The sequence below is a fragment of the Falco naumanni genome, chromosome 3, assembly GCF_017639655.2.
Source record: "Falco naumanni isolate bFalNau1 chromosome 3, bFalNau1.pat, whole genome shotgun sequence".
Classification (NCBI taxonomy): domain Eukaryota; kingdom Metazoa; phylum Chordata; class Aves; order Falconiformes; family Falconidae; genus Falco; species Falco naumanni.
In genome coordinates, this window is record NC_054056.1 from 4906184 (window position 1) to 4929318 (window position 23135).

Below are 23135 nucleotides of genomic sequence, written 5' to 3' on the forward strand. Positions count from 1 at the left end.
CGCCCGGCACTTCCCACGGCTTCCGCTTCCCCTGCCCGCACCGGCGGACGCGGGCTGGCGGCCGAGCGTCCCGGGGGAAGGAGCCCTGGGGGAAGCACTGGCGTTTACAGCCCCGGCACGGCTGAGAGCGCAGGGGGAGCGGGCCCTCGGGGCCGAACTACGTGAATGCCCTATTGATCCGGTTCCCTGCTCCGGGGCGGAGCACCGGACACGGTGACTCAGTGTGGTGGTGGCGGCAGGATGCTGGCCCGTAGGAAGCCCCACGCTTGGCCGAAGACTGGCCCGACTGCGTGGCCTTGGGCCACCCAAGGTGCCAGCCCCGGGCCCCTCCCAGCATCGCCTGTCTCGGCAAGGGTGCGACCGTGCTTGGGGAACCAACACCACCCAGCCGAGGCAGGCCGACAAAATGCCACGTGGAGCCGGCACGGAGACACCCTCAGCTGGGCCAAGGCAAGGCTTTCCTGAGCACGGAGTGATGTTTTCTCCCCAAAAAGCTGCCCCGCTGACGGAGAGTGGCTGCAAGGACCGCGGCAGCCTGCCCCAGCGTCGGGACGTGGCACAGGGCTCTAGCTCTGCAATTGCTCTGGCCTCCTGGGAGAAGAAACATTTAGCCATGGGATGAAAATCACTGAGGCTCCCAAAGATCCCTAATAACAGCAGGGTTAGCATCTCTGAGGTTACCGTTTATTAATCCCCTGTAACAAGTACCTTCATTTGGAGCCACGGACTAACGTGTCCTTTTCAGCCAGCTGAGATAAATACAGAAGCAAAGGACAGAACCACGGGACACAGACCATTCCCACGGGCATTGCTGCTGCTGGCCCAGCCCAGCAAGCGGGCAACTGTGCTGGAAGCAGCACCAGCAAGAGCTGGAACAAGAGTTCCTCTGTTCTCTGCTCCCACGGGAAGCCCTCTGCAGGGCCTCTCGCCTGAGCAGGCAGCAGCAGAGCAGGCAGCCCTGCCTCTGACGCACAGCCATTTGCATAACGCACAATATCAAGTGCTCCAGGCTGCTGGGCCTCTTCCTCTTCTGCAGCAAAACAAAGGCATTTGCTCCAGGAGCTGATGAACAGTCCAGTCAGAAGCAATTGCATCCACACCAGCCATCAGCTGCTCCCAGAAGACATTCACAGAGGAACAAACACTGGGAAGACAAAGCAAGGATGGCCCAAAACACACACCATCTATTTTCAGCTAGAGGAAAACACTTCACTTCTCTGCCCTCAGCCTGGCGCTGTCTGGAAGGAAAGCGTGTCCATTTTATGCCCAGTGACTATTTCTGAAGCAGCTGGAGACTCTGGCCAAGCTCAGGGCTTCGCTGCTCTCTCTGTAGGCTGCGTAAGGTAATAACAAAGGAATGTCTCAGCCCCTTTACACCCTGAGCAGACCAGACAATATGAAGAATGATGGTAGAAGTTACTTAATTCACAGATTGTGAACTGACTGGTTAAGTAAAGTGTCCAGATTCACTGAGTAAGCCTGGGAAATATTGGAAAATGGTCCCAGATTTCCTAATTTCCAGTCCAGGGTCCCAGCAGGCAACCCAGCTCTAAAAACTGAAACACACTCTAAAGGAGTCACAAATTTTATTTTTTTTTCCTGAAGTTCTTTGAGGAATGGGTCCAAATCAAATAGCTAATGACTGCTGCCACCCATAGCTCCGTGAGCACAGTAGAAGTGGTGGGAAGATGGGAGCTGTGTGGGCTCAGAGAGCATGGCTGCGGCAGCAGGTGGAAACCCTGGGGCAATGACAGCCCGTTACCAGGAAAGAGACTTTGTTCATCCCAGCTCTGGGAAGGTGCCATGGCATTTACAAGTGACGCAGCTGTGAGTAAGGATGAGACAGGGATGGCAGGCAGGGAAAGAGAATCTCAGTGGAAAATATGCAAGAATGACATTGAAGGTACATAACAGGGGTGAAGGAAAAAGAAACAGTATGTGAATGAGGGGGGAACTGACAAAGGAGGAGCAGATCACACACACAGAGCAGGGACACACGCTGCTCTGAAGCTATCGATAGCAGGAGCTTCCTTACACAGGGGAGTCATTTTGTGCAGCCGTTGACCACTGAGTGACAGGTTTGCACAGGTTCAGGGGGGGGGCCGTTTGGAAACGGCACCCTGGAGGCAAGAGGGACAAGGGTGAGGTTCAGGCCATTACCTGATGACATTGGAGGTTACATCTGTCCATGAACATCAGCTTCAGCTCTGCACAGAAGGGGCTGTTACAGCAGTGGTCTGTCACAAGATATTGAAAGATCAAGTAAGAATCACACACTTCCTTAGCAGGCTAAAGCATATGTGTAATTTTACGAATTATCCCATGTTCTTGTGCTGTGACTGTCAAATTACTAACAAAAAGCCACATCTGATACTAAATTAAGGAGCTGTAGTGCCTGAAATGTATCCTGTATGCCAGTTAAATAACTGCTGCCTGCACACTAGGGTTTTCACATTTGCAATCACCCTGACTGAAAAACTGTTCAATGCCACTTTGCTGGGTTTCAAAACTGCAGACAAGACTAGCTCCACCCCAGCATCTTGAAATGGAGCTCCTTAACCTCCAATAATTGTAGCTGGTAAGACTCTTGTTCTTCCCTCTTCAACACCGTGCGATATCACCTGCCACACAGAAATAAATTGTTCTCTCTAAAGCACAGGGCCAACCTGACATGTACGCCAAGGGGTTGCCTTCCCAGCGGGTGCTGTCACAGCCCTGCAGGGCTGTGAAGGGAGGAAGAGGAAAGCTCAGCTCCCACACAGGCACTGCCACGGCCCTATACTGCGGGGCAGAGCTATGAAGGGAGGAAGAGGAAAGCTCAGCTCCCACACAGGGACTGCCACGGCCCTATACTGCAGGGCAGAGCTATGAAGGGAGGAAGAGGAAAGCTCAGGTCCCACACAGGGACTGCCATGGCCTATAGCACAAGGCAGGGCTACGAGGGGAGGAAGAAGGCTCAGCTCCCACACGGGAGCTGCCACGGCCCTGTACTTCAGGGCAGGGCTATGAAGGCCGGAGGGGGAAAACTCAGCTCCCACACGGGTGGTGCCACGACCCCGTACCGCAGGGCAGCTCTGCGAGCACAGGCCGGCCATGGGCCCAGCCCCCGAGGCAGGCCGCGCTGGCTTACCGTCCCTGCGGAGGCCAGGCGGGGGGGCAGCGCTGCCCCTCCCGCCCCCGGCCCAAGCCCCCACAGCGCCCTCCATGCCTCAGCGCTGCCGCCTAGAGGCAGCGCGGGGGGCGCAGGCGCGGCAGCCTCCCGGGCCTGGCGCGGGCAGCCGCCGCGCATGGCCTACAGAAACGCGCAGGCGCCGTGAGCCGGCCGGAGGCTCATTCTCGCACCAGCCTGTGACTAATGTCACGCCGGCGGGCCTGCGCATGCGCAGGAATAACGGCGGGTGTGCTCCCTACACACGTGGCTCGCTCCCTCTCCCACGGGCCCAGCACTGCGCATGCGCCCGGGGAGCGCGGCGCCGCCGAAGCCCGCCGTGGGGGAGCGCGCGTGCGCACGTGGGGGGCGGGCCGCGCGGCGCCCTGCGCAGGCGCAGGGGTGCGCGAGGTGGCCGCGCGGGAGCCGGCAGGGGGGGGCAGGGGGCGGTCCTTCCGGCCCCTCACTTCCGGCCCTGGCGCTGCGGCGGACGGTGTGGCAGCGCCGCTCGGCCCGCTCCGCTCCGCGCCTGCTCGCCCCGTCGCCGCCCGCCGCCCCCCGCCCCATGCAGCGCCGCGACGACCCCGCCGCCCGCCTGGGCCGGGGGCCGGGCCCCGGCGGCGCTCGGCAAGGGGCACCCCCACTGCGGCGGCCGCCCCGTGGCGGGGGGGGGCGCGGGGCCGCCACCGGGGCGCAGCCGCCGCCGCTCCTGCCGCCCAGCGCCACGGCAGCCGCCTCGGCCGCTCAGGCCCCCGCCGCCGCCCCCACCCCGCTGCTGCCCGGGGCCTCCGTCAAGATGGAGCCGGAGAACAAGTACCTGCCCGAGCTGATGGCCGAGAAGGACAGCCTCGACCCGTCCTTCACGCACGCCATGCAGCTTCTCACAGCAGGTACGGGGGACTGGGCAAGGTGGAACCCCCGGGCAGGGCCCCCCTCCGTGCACGCTGGGGCGGGCAGGGTCCGAGGCAGCTCCTAGGGACCCCCTTGTGAGGGATGAGGGACCCCCGGGCAGCCCCTCGCTGGGGCGTCCTTTGCGCCGACCCTTTCTGGCAGCCCTGCCTGGTGCGAGCTGCGACCCTAGGGGGTTGAAGCTTAGATATTTCTGTTATTTAATCTCTCTTTAGCCCAGTGCTTAATGCAGGGCCTGGGCCGGATTGAACGCAGACCCAGAAGTTTCTTTTTAAAACGCGGTAGGCGGTTATATTGATTGTTCCCATCCCTGGGGAGCGAGGGGACTGAAGAGAACCGTACAGCCGGGGTTGTCTACCTGTGTGTGCTTGAGCCCCTGTGAGGCACGGGTACTGAGCTCTTTGATTTTTCCCCTCTGGTAATCTGTATTAGAGCTTGTTTCATGCTTCTGATGAACCTAAGTAGGGAATGGAAATGGCAGTCTTTGTTCTGTGCCCAGACTGGCCTTCTCCTTCCCCATCACCACTGCCCAGTCGCCTGGCAGCTCTGATTCTTCCCTATCTCCACTGCGCACCCACGGTCGGTGCTTCTCTCAAGTAGGTTCAGCTGCCTCAAGACACCGTAGTCAGCTTCAAATGGAAAGGAGTTAAAATATTTGCCACCACTTGCTGCTTTATGTGCGTCTAGGGGGAAGCTGGGAGGTACCTAGCGCAGGAATTCAATCTGCAGATGAGCAGAGTGCTTTGCGCTCTGGTATTTACCATTCTGCTTTGAAATGATTTATTTTTTTTGCCTTTTCAAGTCTTTAAAATGTATAGTATTGCCATAGTTGGTGCAGTGCTAGATACTTTATTAGCTCACCCTTTAATGGAGGAAATCATTCCTAGGAATTGCTGTCTCCCATTGTGCAAGGAACTGAGGTATATCATCATGGGTAACTTGGCATCACTCATGGACATCTTGATCTAAATAAATTAGTTTTATAATCCGATTTGCAATCAAATTAATGTTTTTCATTAATAAAAACCCTTTAGCCAGCTGATGCTCGACAGCTCAGTGATAATGCCTTCCAGTGAAATGAAACATAAGGAGTTTGCTAATTCCCACACAAAGAACAGTGTTCTCAGCCCACTTAGTAAAGCTTCGTTCACTTGAGTGGCATAACAAGGATTTATGAGTTTTTTTCATTAATTTGAAAATTGCTGATAGTAGACTGCAGCTTCATGAGACTTAAAATTGATCATTGGAAGAGCTCCAGATGTTTTGTGCTTGCTTGGGGTATTTTGGAAATTGCTGTCCTTTGGGAGCATTCACTAGCAGTCCGAATTCAGGATGATCTGAGCAGGAAGCTCGTGAGAGATAATATGACATAATACGGTGGTTTTCGGTGACTAAATCTTTTTGCACAGATGACCCCAAACTGATCTGGATTATTCAGAATTCTGCAACTGCCATGGCACCCTTTGGGGATGTCATGTTGGAGAAACTGCTGTAAAACTTACTTTGGAATTTAGCTCTGGGCCAAAGATTGTGATGCATATGGCCAGCACAACTTAAGGAAAATGACTTCCAGACGAAGAAATGACTGATTATCCAATGTCAGCAGTATTCCTATTCCAGCCTTTTTTCAGGAGTGCAAGTTGCTTGTCCTGCCTGCCTCTGGGAGGGGGCCCTACGGGAGTTCCACATTGAAAATAAAAGTTCTTTAAAAACAATCTGTAAAAGTAGTTCAAAATACTTCTGTCATTCTTAGCGTTTCTAGAGAAAATTAGCATTATTTAGGAGTGAGGTGAAGGGCAGCACAGCAATGTGGTACTGATTCCTGAAAGATGTACTGTGTGATGAAAAGGCAGTAAAGTGGCTATGTTTTAAGGTTTCTTACCCAGCACCCTGAACAGAAACTGAAAACTGGGATTTCTTGCACCTTAGAATGTGATCCATGTTTCCTCACACCTGTGATTTGGGGGCTGCGTGACCTTCCTCTTCCATAGGAACAAGAAACCCCTTTTTCCTCGCTGTGATTTATGCCCTCCATCTGCTGCGGGGAGAGCAGGAGGAGATGCCAGTGTTTTGAACGGCACAGTCCTCTCTGCTTGCGTGCATTGGGAAGACGGGTGACATTCACCAGTGAGTTAGCTAGGCGTAGGGGTGGTTTTTTTTAATTCTTGTGGTAATCTTAGCTATTTTTATTTCATGAGGAAACTCCAAGTGAAAAGAGCTGGTCATCTCTGAGCTTCCTATGCTGCAAATAGATATGTGAGCTATGTCATTCCATTAACAAGTTTCTATATAGCTAGCATCTAGCTGATCCTGATGTTAAATGCAACCCCGTACATCCCCAGATGCATGGAGCCGTGAGGGATGGAGATGGGTGGCGAGGGGTGGATTTGGAGCCGTGGGTAGGGTATTAGAGCAGGACCCGTGAAGGGAGGGAGCGCCGAGCAACATGTTGCAAAGCAGGGAGCAGCTTGAGGTGTTGGAGGACTCTTAAACAGAATCCCCTGCTGACCGTGTCGGTTCTTGTGCCAGGTTCATTCAGTCTGTGTGTGTTCCTAGGAAGGAAAAAGGGCTGCATGGGAAAGTCAGATGGATGGGCGGTGGCCTTGCCGGAGTGACTTGCCAAGGAACCAAATAGTGGGATTAGCGATGGGCTGAGGTCACAGGGGTGATGAGAAACTGCCTGTAACCCAAAGCAATACAATGTCCTGAAGTTTGCTGCGCGTGGAGTTAAGACTAGCCTGAAATGGAGAAGATTATCTGAATTTCTGTGTTTCCAAGTGTATGCCCTACCCCCCCCAAGCAGCTGCAACTGCTGCCTTGAACTTGTGCCCAGATGTCGCAGACTGTGATATGCTAATACCATTTTGCTGTTGCTTTTTTGAATGTATGTATTGCTAAGCCATGCCAACATTATTTGATGCTGATGCTAGCCTGCCTGTCACTGCTGTGACTCTACCTCCTCCCACTTCTCTCCCGGGAGCCTTCGCTACCTGTGCCATTTCTCATAGCTCACCTCCAGGCTTTCTCCTCCCTGCCTCATGCTTGAGCAGTGTTTCGTTTCTTCCCCGTGGCCCTTTTCCCTGTGCTAGTGGCAGTCCCCTTTCTTCTCAGCCAAAAGCTCCAAAGCAGAGCTGTCTGCATATGAATCCCAGCATACAGGCTGGAGCAGGGTGAGGGTATTTCAGCAGAAAGCGGGAGGGAAGCAGTGGGGTCGGGCTTGCCAAATTCTACAGCTTCCACTGTTGGCAGAGTCCGTCCAGGAACAGGTCCCTGCTTCCTCTCCTGTGAAATCAAACCAGCTGCGGAGCAGTAGTGTAGGAGAGAGGGGGCCTTTCTTCCAGAGGCTCCCATCCCCAAACTCTTTTGGGGTTTTGGTGTTTTTTTGGGGGGAGGGCGGGCACGGGGTCAGTATTATTGTACCGTTAAGGTAATACTCGCAGTGTTATGAATAAACGGAATGTGTCTCTGCTTACAGAGCACGAGTGTGCTGCAGGACAATGTTTAATATGTTTTATTTTTTGTTAAGGAAGAGCTTGGGCTTAGATCAGGAGTAGCACTGTGGCTGCTTAGCCTCCTCCTTGTGAAGCAGCGGTGTTACCAACCCCCTTTACCTACCCCTTAGGATTTCTTCTGAGACAATGCAATCACTGCCCCACATGAAGTCCTGGAAACCACTGCCACACATGCCGCCAGACTGCTGACATTCCCCGTGGCAAGAAGGTAACCTTCTGCTGCACTTCTGACACGGCTTTAAAAAATCAGCACTGAAATGAGGCATGCTTAATCCCTCAAGGTATACGTACGCTTCTCCTTCATATCAGTAAGTGGTCTGACAAACTGCTACCACTCATCAGTTCATTCAGTACTGCTTCATGTTGCGTAGCCAGAATGCATACAGATAACGCTGGAATCCGGAGCAGTAGGACACGTCACGAGTGGCATGCTTTCAGTCCTCCTTCACGCCTATTTCCAGACTTGGAGTTTGTTCTGAAGGTGTGAAGGGGACTGCTAGGTCACCCGCGCTGACCTAAATTGAGAACTGAAGAGTTATTCTGCTGTGCAGGGTTTTTGCTTCTCCTGTGTTTTGTATTTCGTTTGAAGACGTGGTGACGGTGGATCCAATGCTTTTTTTTTTTATTGTTATTATTATATTTTTAGCAAATGGTTAATTATTTGTTGCCCTTGCAGGCAGATTCCCAGATGTCGTTGCTACTGTTGCAGGAGGCAAAATGGGTTTTGCGGTGTGGTTGGTGTGAACTGTGATTCACTGATTTGCAGAGGCTTACATCTGATTGCGTTGTGTTTTGACAAGGTAGAAGATGCCTCTGGGTAGTTTAATTTACAGGAAGAAAGTGTTAGGGTGGTTTTATTCTCGATGTGTGCATAGAAAACACTTCTTGTTAATATGCAGAATGCAATTTCGGAAATTCACTCACTCACTGTTTCTGGAGAACCAAAATATTTGCGAAGTAATTGCATTGCATTACAGGGTCTAAAGCTATGCCTGAAACCAAAGGATGAGGCCACCAGTGCAATCTTTAGCTTCCAAATCTTGATTATCTGATCTGTTCTTGTAGCTACAATTAAAGAGCTACAAAAAACTAACCAAGGCAGCCAGCTCTTTTGGTTACTTTATAAATTTGACAGTGCTTGAACTTCTGAGTTTTTCATTTTTGCAGTGTCTTCAGGAAATCATTTCTTTTTAAAGCAAAAATCAAGCCATCTTTTTTTCAAAGCGATTAGATCCGGTAATTTTTTTAAACTAAGGAGTCATGGTAACACTCTTCTGTAAGGGAGCCAAAGTACTGTTGCAAGTAGAAATACAAAATTTAGGCTTTTTTTCATAATTATGCAACACGATCTCCAAGTTCTATATTTAGATCTCTAAAAAACAATTTATATTACTGTGTCCATAACTGAAAAATTAAAACATTGATCATTTGATGGTGTTTTCTTAAGGTGGTGGGGTTTTTTGGTTGCACCTCTAGTCGCTTGACTTCCTTGTGATCTGCATTATTTGAAAGATGCTTTTCAGCCCCTGAGGCTGTGTTTGGCAATCCGGTCAGAAGGATGATGGTAACCCATTGTTTCTATTTTTGTTTGGATGATACCAGAATATTACTAGGTGGATAATACCTCAACTATCTGATATGCCGGTCTTCCGAGACTGTAAACATGAATGTTTAGTCTGAAGCATATGGTTTCTGACATGGACAGAAGTCACAGGAAACACAAGATATTGCAGCTGCCCTCTTTAAATTCTGGTAATGACTAAGCAGTCTTCAGTTTCAGTTTTGTCTTGCAGCTTTAATCCAGTTATGTGTGTAATCTTGTGAAAGTGTCTCTCTTTCCCCTGAGATGTGAGAAGTTGTATTTAGAGCACTTTCGACTCAGAAGAAATATTTATAGTTCTTGGGTTTGCTGTTGAAATGACACAGTTTAATTTTTAAGGAAGGGTCACGTTCCTCTCCTAATAAGCATCTGTAAATAATAATTTGTGATGGCTCTGTATGGTGTGACAGCTTCTTGTTAGTTGGACCAAAGAGTGCATAATGGTTCATCAGATATTTGAAATCGGTAATAATGGATTGGCTCCAAATTTGGGGGAACTTGTCATCTAGTTGTTGGCCATTAAATAAAAACTGTACGTGAGCAGACATCTCTGGAAAAGAAAAGCCAGTGAGCTATGGGCTATGTTCTTATGAAAAAAATTGGGTGTTATTCTTGTACAAGGGAAAGTGCATTAATGACTGTAGGAGCCTGCCTTGAAGATGATGTTCGTTTTTCTCCATTTGGGTTGTCTGTTATGAGGTAACTGTCTCCTGCCATCTCTCAGTGGAAGTTTAATTTCTAGCCAGATTTGAGGTGTTTGTGGACTAGTTCCTGATTGGCCTACCTTAATGACCTACTTCCAGAAGGTTATTTGGACTTTGTTCCAGATCTCCCTCAGGCTGCAGCATGCCTTCAGTTCAGTCATGCTACATCAGTGTTTTTCCAAGATTCTGTAATTCACAATATACAATTAAAAATCAGAACCTTATTTTGAGAGACGAAAATTTGTAGTTGCATCGCCTGCATCAAGTTAAGGACTTCTGACACTCGTTTTTATGGCTATGTGCCTCAGGCTTACAACTTAAAAACCCCGTTATGAATTGCTTGTGTGATGAAGTTGCATTCATGGAATGAAATGCAGCTTATAAGAATTTCATAATCCAGACCATCCTCTAGGATGTCACTCGTTTGAGCTTCTGTTTATCAGGAATGTTTTCAACGTCACTGAAATTCGTAGTGTCAGTACTTGTTGGCACCGCTAATGAAATTACAGATTTCAAATAGTGCAGCAGCTTGAATGATTAAAAACTTGCCTGATTTGCTGACGGCTGCTGCATTAGAGCAGGCATATGCAGTTAAGCGTAGTTGGGGCTGGTTCCTTTGTAGGTTTAGGAGCCTACACGTGGGTGCTGCGTTTGCAGTGGAGGCGTGAGGTTGGGGACTGACAGGGGAAGACACAGCAGAAGCGACACGCAGAACTGTACTGGCAGTTTCCTACTGTTACCTGTTGAAGTTATTTGTAGGGCATTCTCTACTGTTTGTTCTTATTTTTGTTCGTTATCCCGGTTTTGGCCTTCTGGAATCCTAGATGTGAAGGGAGGAAGAGGCAAGCTGGGCTAGCACTATAAAGAGGTAGCCTCTGTCCAGATTCCATTAATACAATTAGAAACGTTCATATATTCACAGAGGATGAGGGTGGTATGTCCTGTCATAATTCAAACTCTAAAATGATGCTTGTTTGAGGAATATAAGCAGCCCTATTTTTATCTTGTTTAGAAATTGAAAAAATGCAGAAGGGTGAAACAACAAAGAAGGATGAGGAAGAGAACTACCTGGATTTATTTTCCCACAAGAATATGAAACTGAAAGAACGAGTTCTGATACCTGTCAAACAGTACCCCAAGGTGAGGGCCAGAAAATAGCTTACTGAATCTCTGTGATTTGCTTATTTTCTGTGGATTTTATGGCTGACTTTGAGACAGTAGCTGTCAAAGTGTCATCAGGAGTTATACCAGTGTTCCACGATCGCTATGGAATTTTTCCTATGCAAGCTTGCAGGATCTTATTTCTAATATATTACATTTCTAGAATGTCTTGGGATAAAGCTAAATGGCGATGCAGAGTTGTGATCTTTTATTACTAGAATAGATACTCCCATCTGTAGAGCTTTGTGTTTTACAGTTAAAAACTCATTTAACTCTTTTAAGACTTGCTGCCTGTAAAACTACTGGAGAGTAGATGTTAGAATTAAATGCTTTATATGAGTCAATTTAGCTGGATTTTCTGGTGGAACATTTCTACAGAAAAGAATGTTCTGGAACTTAAATTTTCCTTTGTATTTTTTGGTCTGTATTTTTTGCTGAGGTGAAGAGAAAATGGAGTGGCTACATTTTTTGTCAGCCCGCATAACCTTCAGAAAACCTTTTGTTAAGGCTACTGAGCTCTGGAGATAATTTTCTTTTTTCCTTCATTTACAGTTCAACTTTGTTGGAAAGATTTTGGGACCTCAAGGCAACACCATCAAGAGACTTCAGGAAGAAACTGGTGCTAAGATATCTGTGCTTGGGAAGGGTTCAATGCGAGATAAAGCAAAGGTAAGGGTGTCACCCTTGAGAACATACATAATGTATTAATGCTTTTCATATCACTGTGAGAAATGGTGGTTCAAAAGATTAAACCATTAAGACCCAAAAGGAAAAGCAGTAGGAAGTCGTGCTTCTGAAATTGCTCTGTTCATATTGGGAGCGGTCTTGATAGGGGCAGAAGTGCGATGCATGCTTTGTGACTGTCTTAGAGATCTGTCATCATCTTTTGATGTCCTGTACCCTTGAATGCAGAGGTAGGTTATTCGAAAGGTGAAGTACCAAGTTTATAAAATAAGAATTAATCCCAGCTGCTCTGTGAAAAGTAATTCACTAAAGGCATACGTTTCCCCTCCAGGGAAAGAAAAAAAAAAAGTATCCTTTTTCCAGCTGTTCCCTGTGAAATCCTTAAATTCTCGTGGCTCACTGAAGATGTTGGAGCAGTATTTTACTGGTAATGTTTAGTGAATCACAAAGCGCTGGGAGGTTTTTTTAACAGAAAATAGGAAAATAATTTCTATTCTTCCTGCTTACTTCCAAAATTGAGCTAACATTCAACAGACCTGTAACTTAATTCAGCTTTTTACTTAAGCAGGATGAAAAGCTTCTACATTTCTAGCGTATTTGTAGCTGGTTGAAGCCATCTGAATATCATGGGTATCTGAGAGCAGAGCTACACAGCAGGCTTGTTTCAGGCACGCCACATCCCTGGAAGTGTTCAAGGCCAGGTTGGATGGGGCTTTGAGCAGCCTGGTCTAGTGGAAGATGTCCCTGCCCGTGGTGGGAGGCTTGACACTAGATGATCTTTAAGGTCCCTTCCAACCCAAACCGTGACATTCTATGATTAGACTTCACTAGATGGTAGAGAGCACCTCGGGCAGAAAGGTGGTGTAGAGGAAGAACAACACTGCTTAAATATGCTTAATTTTCTGGAAAAAGTGGCTGGCATCAATGCATTAGCGAAAACATCGGTTACCTGAAAAGGCAGCTATAAAAGACTGGAAGATATAGATGGCACGTGGCTTTTTAAAATACTATATGCTCATGTCCATCGTATGTTGCCATGATCTGTGTCCAGGCATGGCCAAAATGCTTTTACAGACGTTTCCTGTAAAGGCTTAGAAAACAGGTAAAAGAAGAATAGTTTCTCTGCACCTTACTTAGTTTTAGGAATCTAATCTGCTTTGTTTCAGGAGGAAGAACTGCGTAAAGGGGGAGATCCTAAATATGCTCATCTAAATATGGATTTGCATGTCTTCATTGAAGTTTTTGGACCCCCCTGCGAAGCATACGCTCTAATGGCTCATGCCATGGAAGAAGTCAAGAAGTTCCTGGTTCCAGTATGTATAGTGGTGTTCCCTCCTTTTTGAGGGACGTGGATGGGTTGGGGAATCTGGCTATAAGGATGGGTAGGATTTGCGCAGTGCTTGTGCTACAGGAATCGGTGTAGTTAAAAAAGCCTGAAGTATTAAGTGTGTGTGGCAGCTGAAGATGACCCCATTAATCTTGCATGAAGGCATGTCTTATTCCCCTAACCGTAAGCAGAAAGACATACACTTACAGGGTGATTGTATAGAACACTTGAAGCAGGTGTTTCTCACCCAGTACTAGCTGTGGACACTGGAGGGTGGGTAGCTTGTATGGCTCTGGGCATCAGTTTTAGCAGGGAGAATAAGTTTAGCAGTGCCTGGCATAGAAGAGACTTCGTGGAGGGGTGCCTCTGACTTGGACCCACGGTGTAGAAATCTGGCTAGAAAACTTCATTGGTCAGATCAGAGGCTAAGTACAGAGGTGTTTGCTCTGCTCTGAAGGGGTGGTGAGAAGATGAGGTGGGTGACTGCCCAGGCAGCTCAGTAGTAGTATTCCATGTTGTAGCTATTTTGAAACACACCTGTTAAATCAATATTTCTACCGTTTTAAACATGAGTAATGTGAAGGAACCTCTTTTTGCTAACCAGGCATTTATACAATGATGGTTGTTAATCTGTTTGGGGATGTCTTCTAGTGGTGAACCTTGTAAGACCTTGTGGTCAAGTCTATGTCAGTTTTGTGCCAGTATGTAACACGACAGTGCTAGAGTATTCCCTCCAAGAACTGCAGAACTTGAAGGAGTCTTTCACAGGTTATTAAAACAATAGTGTTGCTCGCTAAATTAGGAAAAAACAAAATGGGAAAGAAGCGCACAGAGCCCCCTGCTTCTGGCTGGCTTGGCTCAGAGACCTGGCAGGTAGAGAGCTGAGTATACCCTGGCACCGTGCTCTGCAGCTGAGCCTGGAGAGCTGAGGTGTTCTGCCTGCAATGCCAGGGGCGGGTGGAACCTGAGAGCAGTGGGTAGTAGGGATGGGTACGGTGTGATTTCTGTGAGTCTGAGACAGAGAGGAGGAGAGATTGCTGTGAAGTGTCTTTGAAGGAAAGAGGTCATCTTCAAGGAGCCACTGGGATGTACAGAACCTCAGCCTGCTAAAGCAAGTGTGCGGCCTTGCTATTTAAAGTGTCTTATCTATCACTGCCTTCAAACAATGTGTTAAAGTTGTGAAAATTGACAGAGAAGTCACTATGGAAGCCAGCAGTGCTGTGAAGACACATCTGGTAGGAGACTCCTTGCTTTGTAGTGTTGCCATGGCATCGTGAAGATGCTGGTGCAAGGCTCAGCTTGCCTGTGTGTTGAGGGGAGGGGTGGGGTGCGATGATTTCTGTGGGGTCACCAGAGATCTGTACCAATTCCTGAAGCTAGATCCCCCTGAGACCATAAAAATACACTGAGTCAGAAACATACTGCATTCCTAAGAATTTGAAAAGACGACCTGGATTTGCAAATGGGTGTTTGCTCTTCGTCAGGCTGCATCCTATCCTGTTCCTTTAGTGTGTCAGGAGCACAGCAGTGTGTTGTTACCTCCTGTGGGCTCTTGCCTGTTGCTGGCCTTTCAATGGCAGCTGTAAGATGCTTGAGGTGAGATACATCTTGCCTGACTTCACCTATTTGTAAATAAATCTTGGTGACGCCCTTGGGATGCCAAATATCAGGTACCTCTAGAGCACCTATGAGAGAGGTCCCCTCCCCAGGAACCAGCTGTAGAGCTCACAGCAGCTCCTGGACATGCAGGTGATGTGCCTGTCTTGGCCAGTTTGGAGAAAGCTGGAAGTTGTCCAGTGCTGCCTGCTGAGCGAATCCCAGTAAAACTAACCAGCAAATTTTAATTTAGGACGATCAGGTTATTTTGATTCCAGCACGGTAGCCTGTCATATCCAGGAGCACAGACTGGCTAGTTAGCTGTTCTTTGGAGTTTACTCTTTCCTCTTCTTAGGATATGATGGATGATATCTGTCAGGAGCAATTCTTGGAGCTCTCCTATCTGAACGGTGTACCAGAGCCAACTCGCGGCCGAGGAGTCCCCGTGCGAGGAAGGGGAGCTGCTCCACCGCCGCCTCCACCTGTTCCAAGGTACCTTTCCCAAAAGCAGGGACCTGGAAATGCTGTGTCTTGCTCAGAGTCATCCTGCCAGATGAGGTTAAGCCACTTGTTCTTACATATCAGCTGTTGGCCTTGACCTTGGCTTTTGGGCAAGGCTTTCTAGCCTTGTGTTGCAGGCTTGCTTTTAGCAAGCTGGCATCAAATGTTTTGCATGTTTCAAGGTGCGATCTAGCACGGTGAATGCCTCCTGTATTATTTTTGATGTTTGAAATGGGTAGCTTCATAAAGTAATCTATCAGAAACTGGCCTACAAAATCGTGCAGATAGATGTGTCATGTTTGCTTCTGTAGCCTTCAGCAGAATAAGCATTTTCAGTTTAAGCTGACCATCCCTTGAAAGTTATAGGGTGGCATTATTCTGTCGCTGCTGTCAAGGTGTTGGGATAAATTGGCGATAAAACTCCGTTACCGTAGTTCTTGCTTCACTACCTATTTCATGCAGGGGGGGAAGTCTTTACTTCTGAGTGTTTAGCCCAGAAGCATCCCTGCTCATCTCGTCATTGATCTTTACAGTTCTGGAGGTCTGGCAGTCATTACAGGTTAGTGATAGAGGGTTGCTTAAAATGAACTCTGAGAAATTACTTGCCCAGAGTTCTGTATCAGATTTATTTCTTTGTCTGTACAACATGTAATGCAGTAGAGTTCTCATACCAGAAGAGGTTTTGTAAATCCTGTGACACAACAATGCTACGAATTCTTGCGCTTTCGTTCTTGATGAAGTGGCTTAGTTGATGGTAACTGTATTTATTTATCAAGCTGTTGCATTTTAAAGCAGGTGTAAGAAGCGTATGTGCTGCCCTCAGTATTCAGCACACCAGCAGTACGGCCGTAGCTGTTCACAATCCTTTTCATCTCCTTTCCAGGGGGCGTGGTGTCGGTCCTCCCCCTCCTCCTCCTCGGGGGGCCCTTGTGCGAGGAGCCCCAGTGCGGGGTGCCATTGCCAGGGGAGCTGCCGTAGCCCGCGGAGTTCCCCCTCCCCCAGCAGTACGGGGTGCGCCTGCACCCAGAGCACGTGCCACTGGCATCCAGAGAATACCGCTTCCTCCTCCTCCCGCACCAGAAACCTACGAGGAATATGTAAGGAACTATATATAATCTTTGGGGTTTTGAATTCCGGCTAGCTGACCATCTATTAGATGCTCAGCGTTATTGAAATAAGGGCTGACCACAGGAAGATCACTTTGAAGAAGTGACTGCTGGTGCAGACACTGCTGTGGTGCTGGGTGGGTGACCTGCTCTGCCTCTTCAGCCCTCAAAGAGGGGAACTGCTAGTGTCCTAAAACCAGGGTAAGGGGTGTTTTTTATAAAGCTGAAATGTGCCCCAAGACTGAAGTTTGCTGTAACTGTCATGGTAGAAAAATTACATCACAAAGATGGATGTAGTCCTCATTGCGTTCTCTTTCTGCAAGAAAATTCTTTAAGCAAGAAACACCAAAAGTTTCTTTCTTCCCCTAAAATCCTTGAAGTAATTATGTTAATTAACATGATGATGTTTCAAGTCATAGAACTAAGCACCACCCTCCTGCCAAGCTTATCTTGGCATCTGTGCTCTTGGTAGTCTAAAGGAAAAACAAGACAACTGTTTGATGCACAACAGCATTATTAGGAATCATCACAAATACTGATACTCTAAATCTGTTTCTTTTCTTGGTAAAACTTCCTAGTTTTTCCACTGAAACCTATCATAAATTAATAGATTGGGTTTTGTCTACCTGTAAATCTGTGTTTTAGCTAAGTTACAGGCCTCGTGGCACATGGATTTGTACCACAGACAAACTGCAGCCTTAGACACATAAATGACTTTCAAATGCGTTGTAAATATTAGTATGTAAATATTCATTCCTCCCTAGCCACAGGACACAAGCAGATCTTGGCTACCTGTGTCTTATGATTGAGCACCTTCCCTGCCACAGGCTCCTCTGAAAGCTGCTGTAGTCAGAATTCAGTTTTGCCATTACTCATGGTCAGGCATTATGCTTTGGTCCTTCCATTAACGCCGTTATTGTCATCATCCATTTCAGGGCTATGATGATGCATATGCAGACCAGAGCTATGAGGGGTATGAAGGCTACTACAGCCAGGGCCAAGGGTAAGTTTGTCTCCTGTCTGTGACTGAGAAAATCATGCATGATCTTTTTTCTGTTTTCTTATAAGGGAATGGAAGCACTCATTTCTCAGTTTGAGCTGTAGGGAAAGTGCCCTATTCTCTTGGGATCCAGGAGTGCCTGAGAAATAACTTTTGGGAGTGTCCAAGTGTCCTTGACAGTTCTGTAAAAGCAGCGGTCAGACACACCACAGCCACGAGCAATATTGGGCGTTTTTGCTTTTCCAGTGTTTTGTGCAAGCTGTGTGAGTTTAAGAATACAATTTCAGCGTTGAATATAACCAACATAATTACTCTTCCAGGAACACAGAATACTATGATTATGGACACGGGGAGGCACAGGAAACCTATGAAGCTTATGGTATGTCTGGGAATACTGTTCTTTTGACAGGGAAGGGGGCTGCACATAATTGGGAATTGCTTGTGGCCAACCAGCTGTTTTCCAGTGCCACACCACGCTCCGAGCAAAAACTTACTGAGGAGGGCCTCAAGTAGTTTTCATGGTAGAAATTTCTACCCTACAGATTATCCAGGTCTGAACAACCAAAGGCGTTCTGTGGGTTTTTTGATTCTTACCTAGCTTGATTGTCTCAAAGGTGACACTTTTAAAATTCCGGTTTTTAACTAAGGAACTGTCTTTTAATTTCCGTATAGCTTTAGAATATTTTAAGAGCTCTGGATTTCCACCCACAGCACTACTTTTGCTGCAGTCTGGTTTTCACGGATTATATTTCATTGAGCTGGATGAGTGCATGGTTCCATCTGCTTCCTTATCCTCAAAAACCCACTAGCTGATACTGACTCTGCACTATGCATTTGCTTGAAAAATGGATTTAAATGTTGTATGAAGGCCTCCCTTTGACTAGGTAGAAAAATTTTGGTCAATATGACTTGGAAGTGTTCTATGAAGTTTAGCTAATTTGAATTATGTAAAGCTATCAATTTAGGCTAGACTAAGGGGTGTGGGAGACCAGCTTAGCCAGAACTGTGTAAATCACCAACTGTTGAAAACAATAAGCCTTATATCTGAGGTGCTGGCAATAAAGGATTAGGTGACTGCATGTAGGTTTTTTTAAAGCCAGTTCATATAGCCCAGCTTATGAATGACATCTCTGTGTGGCAATGAGTAAGATTCATTTGCCTCTCTCTGTAAACAAGCTGAACTATAAACAAGTTACAGAAGCTTTACGGCGAGCTGCTTAACGGCACGCAAATCCACAGGACTGAAAACGGTCCCTTTAGCGGTGTCAGTTGCCCGAAGGTGTGAATGAATGCAGGTAGTGAAGGTAATGACCAGCTGGAGGGGCTTTCTGGGATCCTCAGGAACTGGGAATACCCTCTGCTGTGTCATGCCGGTAAAAGGGAAGCAGAGTTGTTAATATGGTGCCTGTCTCCTGTGCCAGCCTCAGGGTGTTCCCTGTTTTGGGATTAAGTTGTGAGAAGTTCAAATTCAGGTGCCTAACCTGGGATGCTTTTCCAATGCAAGATGCATTTGAGTAGACAGCTGCTGTCAGTAACATTGGCTATCTTTCCTGCCTTCAATGGCTTGGTTTGTTGCCTGTGTTAGTCACGCAGCACAAAGAGGCTTTTGTGCCTCCTACTTGGTAGGAGAGCGGTGGTGTTGTCTGGGATATGAAGGCCAAAATGCTCATTGTATACTTGGCATGAAGTTGCCACAGCTAATCTGTTTATCCACAGTAATTTCCTTTGGTCTCTGCTTTCATGAAAACAGAATTAGCGAAATAAATTGTTGAGCCAGGCTGGAGACAGTTTTGAGAAAATGGAAACGTGCTCCATGGTGGTAGGAACAGGCTCGGCTGTCTTCTGGGCTTCAGACACTTGCTTTCGTAAACTGGTGACCTTGGAGAGAATGGCAAGCATGCAAGTCTGAATGTTGCAAGCACAAGCCGTAATGAAAGCTGAGCTTGGATATTTGGGGCTTGAGCTAGCTCAGGGACAATAGGGGTGTGAACTTCATTTGCTTCGGTGGCAGTTGTATGTAGCAGAAGGGTTTGGGCTGTCCTGTCGAGCGCTTTGTCCCATCAGGAGTTGATGCTGGGACAGCACTAGCAGGCGATGTCTGCTCCGAAGAAATGAGCAGGTGCTACGTGAGCTGCGGCTGTAAATCTCCTGATTCTCTAAACGTGGAGGTGAAGGAACAGCAAGTCACAGTCAGAAAGCAGACAGGTCAGAAGTTCAGTCGGACGCACTGCCATCCTACCGCAGCGTAGGCACTTAATTATTTTGGCACAGTTATCCAGGAGCTGCCTTGCTGGGCGCCTGGGAAGGAGAGAAGCGCTACCTGTAGCAACCGCTCCCCCCCCCCCCCCAGCCATACATACCCCGGGCTTATAGGTGCCGCTGGCTGCTAGCCCGAGGGGCCGTGACTGCTGCAACCTGCCGTGCCTGGCTGCCAGAGCTACCCCGTGAACTGGCTTCAGCTCTGCTGAAATTAATTACTGCTAAAAGGCACTGGGTTTGTCCAAGTCGGTACCGAGCCGGGCTGTTGGAGCTGCACGCTTCCCAGGGATCCCGCGCAAGGGGCTTTTTTTCCGGTAACGTCAGACGTGCTGGAAATGACAGGTTTTGATGGACAGCGGAGTGTTTTGCAGACTGGTTTTGGGGTGAAACCGCTGTGAAGATGTCCCACATCTCTGCGTCGACTCCGGAGGGGAGCCTGGCCGGCACCACCGCTTCCTCTGTGCCCCTGGGCTCGCAGCGCATCCTTGACATTATCCCTCTCTTTTCCGCAGGGCAAGATGACTGGAATGGAACCAGGCCCTCCCTGAAGGCCCCGCCGGCCAGGCCAGTGAAGGGGGCCTACAGAGAGCACCCATACGGACGTTATTAAAAAACAAACATGAGGGAAAAATATCAGTTATGAGCAAACAGTTGTTACTGATTCTTGTATCTCCCAGGATTCCCGTTGCTTTACCCACACCAGACAAGTAATTGTCTAACTGTTTTTCTTCGTGGCCCTTTTTCTCCCACTCCATCCTCACCCTGCATTCTGGCTTCTGTACGTAGTATCTTAAAATGAGTTAAATAGATTTAGAGGACCGACTTTTAATTTTTTTTTTCTAAGTGTGTAGATGGCTTTTTCTTTCTTCGTTGTTTAGATAAACACAACTGTACCTTTTTTAATAAACAAAAAGTTGAGTTAAAAATGTTAGTTTCAAAAGTGACATGCTTTGCTTAGCAGTTATGAAATTAAGGTTTTGTTAACCTATTAAGTTTGGTTTTAAGGAACCCATAAAAGTTGTAGTTGCAGAATCCCAAAGTAGGCTACATTTCAAAATTCAGGGCTGTTTTTAAGAATTAAAATCATAATGTAACGGTAGTAGCTGCCACCGTTTAAAAGTAACCTCAGATGTCAAACTTTCCTTAAAAGCAGATTGCTGGTGAATCTTAAATTTATATTTTAATACAAAGGATCCTCAAACAAATTAAATAGCATTTTTTAAAGGTAATTGACTTAAAAGGAAAAAAAAAAAATTAGGTTTGTAAAATTGACTTTTCTTATGTGGGTTTTGAAATCTAGCCCCGAACATGCGGTGTTGAGAGATGCTTGGGAAGCAGATGTTTCAGTGTAAAGGGGTTCTTAGTTTGATTCTATATGAAGAACTTTTAAGGGAAAAACAAATTAAAGCATGGCTCTAATTGCCCAGTGTTTGATATTAGAAAACAGAGTATTACGTGAGTAGGTCTGAACTCTGTAAAATTACAGTCTTCTCATTTTTATAGTGCTTGGGGCAGATAACACAGTGCAAGTTTAAAACTGACAAAAAAAATTGTCATTATTAGCAATCCCATTGACTTGTTCAAGTGTATCTCAACACTAGCTTTGCATAAAAAGGGACACTGCAGCTGAAAAAGAGGAAAAATTTCACGTTGTACATAGGATAAAGTCCTAATTGGATTTGTACACTGTCCTCCCACTCTGTTCTTGAAGATTAAATGCTACATGTGTAAGTCTGCCTAAATAGGTAGCTAAAACTTGTCAAAATGTCTGCCGCAGTTTGTCAATAAAGTTTAGTCCTTTTTTAATCCAAGTAAATGTGATGAATTGTCATTTTGTTTGTTGAGCAATAAAATAGCAATTTTTTTTCAAATAAATTTAAATTAATGCTAAAGCTAATTGTCTTTTTAAAACATGGAGACATTCTAAAAATGGTGGTTTTTGTAATTCTCACAAAAAGTTTGTCAAGGTCATTGGATGAGCTTAATTTAAAAAAAAAAAAAAAAAAAAAAGCAAGCAAAATTGTTTTTCACCCCCTGGAAGTTGTTGAAAGCAGTTTGATCCTGGACTGTGGCAGAAATCTGACTTCAGTCTGCTGGAAAGTGTTTATGGTTCTTTGCTGAATTACCGATTCAGATTTCAGGTGGCCTCGCAGTGTACGCCAGGCTGCAGACTCCAGATTGAGTCTGAAATGGCTGGTTTAAACGTAGCGTGACAAAATGAATGCTGAAAAAAATCCCCGGCTTAGCTGCCACCAGGAGGAGAAGGAAGCTTGCTTTCTGCTTTATGTAAACACCCCTAACCCCCTTGGCTGAGATGATGCCCTTCCTATTTTACGGTGGCCTTTACTTGGAAAGCCGCTTTAAAAACGTATCTTTGCTTGAGAAGGATGCTGCAGTTGTTCCTCATATCCTTCTGAGAGGGTTGTGTATGTCTAGATATATAATATAATAGTTTAAAGTAAACTGCTTCTTAGAGAGACATGAAAAATGGTTTGTATTTCCCTTCTGCCAGGTGAATCTGGCGTTCTAGGGGGAGAGAATTAAACTGCTCGGGGGTGAAAAATAGAGCATTAGGAGCCAAACTGCTCGTAGCAGTGCATGATTGAGGGGAATACTTTTAAAACAAAAAGTTGTATTTGTAGATTGTTATTAAAGTGTAAATAACTGAATTTTCCACAATGGTTTGGAGTCAGCTTTCAGGGCATAATGTCTTGCTTGATGAAAAGATCACCCTATTACCCCCCTTTTAAAGGAAAATTATCGCAGGAGAATCAGGATGTGTAAAGCTAACATGCATCGCAAAACCCAAAAGGTAACCTAAATGTCTGATTTTAATAGCACATTTCTCTTTTACATAAACTGTGACGGCAACTTGCATAAACTTTATTGAAACAATTCTTCAGATGTTAAGTTTAATGTAAAAATTTGCAAAAAATGTTTAAAATAAACATTTAAAAAAAAAAACATGCTTCTGCATAAATTAGCAATAACTTTAATAATGTGCCCTTTGAAAATGCACTGTAATGTAATGTGGGCAAAAAGGAATCGGCGAGCTTAAATATCAAAAGATGTAAAATGACAACGAATATAGATAGTCCTGCTACTGCCAAAAAAAAATTCTGCTCAGTTATTTAAAAATGTAAAATGATGGCCCTTTTTAGACCCCAGTATTGATATTTACTGTGAAATATTCAAAGCTCAGCTTAAGTTGCATGTTTTCCTTCCTGTGTAATTGCATGCAGGAATCTTTTTTTTTCTTTTTTTTTTTTTTTTCTTTTGATTTGTGCTTGCGTTAAGGAGACTCACAAATGTCTTCAATTTGCAGGAGTCAAGAGTACATCGCTATGAATCACTTGGGTGAAGATGAGCAGGGGCAACACGAAGTGGGTGAGTTTGTTTATTTTTGCAACCCCTTGCAAGCTGCTAACATGTTCTGTGTGGGAAGTGAAGGGCGGCACCATCTGAGCTGCTAAATTGAAGCCATTCTTTATAGACGCACAAATAAATTACTCTTGCGAAAGGCAAGTTGCACGACTGACGCTCTTGCAGAGGTCGCGGTGTGGAGGAGGCTTCAGTATGTACCTGTGTAGAGCTCTCCCACCGAGAGCCCACGGAGAAGGAGGTTTTA

At 46.5% G+C, this 23135-nt stretch overlaps 1 protein-coding gene and 1 long non-coding RNA gene across 5 annotated transcripts; one reads left to right on the forward strand and one right to left on the reverse strand.

Moving 5' to 3' along the window:
• Nucleotides 1-662: 662 nt before the first annotated feature.
• Nucleotides 663-3227, reverse strand: LOC121085345. Of its 4 annotated transcripts, none has more exons than XR_005827023.1 (3): nt 3131-3227; nt 2161-2237; nt 663-1334 (listed from the first exon to the last, which is right to left on the reverse strand). It is a non-coding gene; the product is annotated as an uncharacterized LOC121085345 (long non-coding RNA). The 4 variants fall into 4 exon arrangements; XR_005827022.1 differs by having other exon boundaries at nt 663-1825; XR_005827020.1 differs by lacking the exon at nt 3131-3227 and having other exon boundaries at nt 2161-2779.
• Nucleotides 3228-3603: 376 nt separating this feature from the next.
• KHDRBS1 (KH RNA binding domain containing, signal transduction associated 1) lies at nt 3604-21318 on the forward strand. Its single transcript, XM_040587808.1, has 9 exons — nt 3604-4038; nt 10886-11013; nt 11587-11703; nt 12885-13031; nt 14997-15133; nt 16026-16239; nt 17184-17251; nt 17569-17627; nt 20020-21318. The coding sequence occupies exons 1-9, from the start codon at nt 3714-3716 to the stop codon at nt 20115-20117; spliced, it is 1293 nt and encodes a 430-aa protein (XP_040443742.1). The 5' UTR covers nt 3604-3713; the 3' UTR covers nt 20118-21318.
• The last annotated feature ends 1817 nt before the right edge of the window (nt 21319-23135 follow it).

Excerpts from the sequence above, each read along its gene's own strand:
- KHDRBS1 (XM_040587808.1), top strand. The coding sequence starts at position 3,714 with ATGCAGCGCCGCGACGACCCCGCCGCCCGCCTGGGCCGGGGGCCGGGC. Across the intron at positions 4,039-10,885 it reads CATGCAGCTTCTCACAGCAG|AAATTGAAAAAATGCAGAAG; the intron begins GTACGGGGGACT and ends TATCTTGTTTAG. Across the intron at positions 17,628-20,019 it reads GGAAACCTATGAAGCTTATG|GGCAAGATGACTGGAATGGA; the intron begins GTATGTCTGGGA and ends TCTTTTCCGCAG.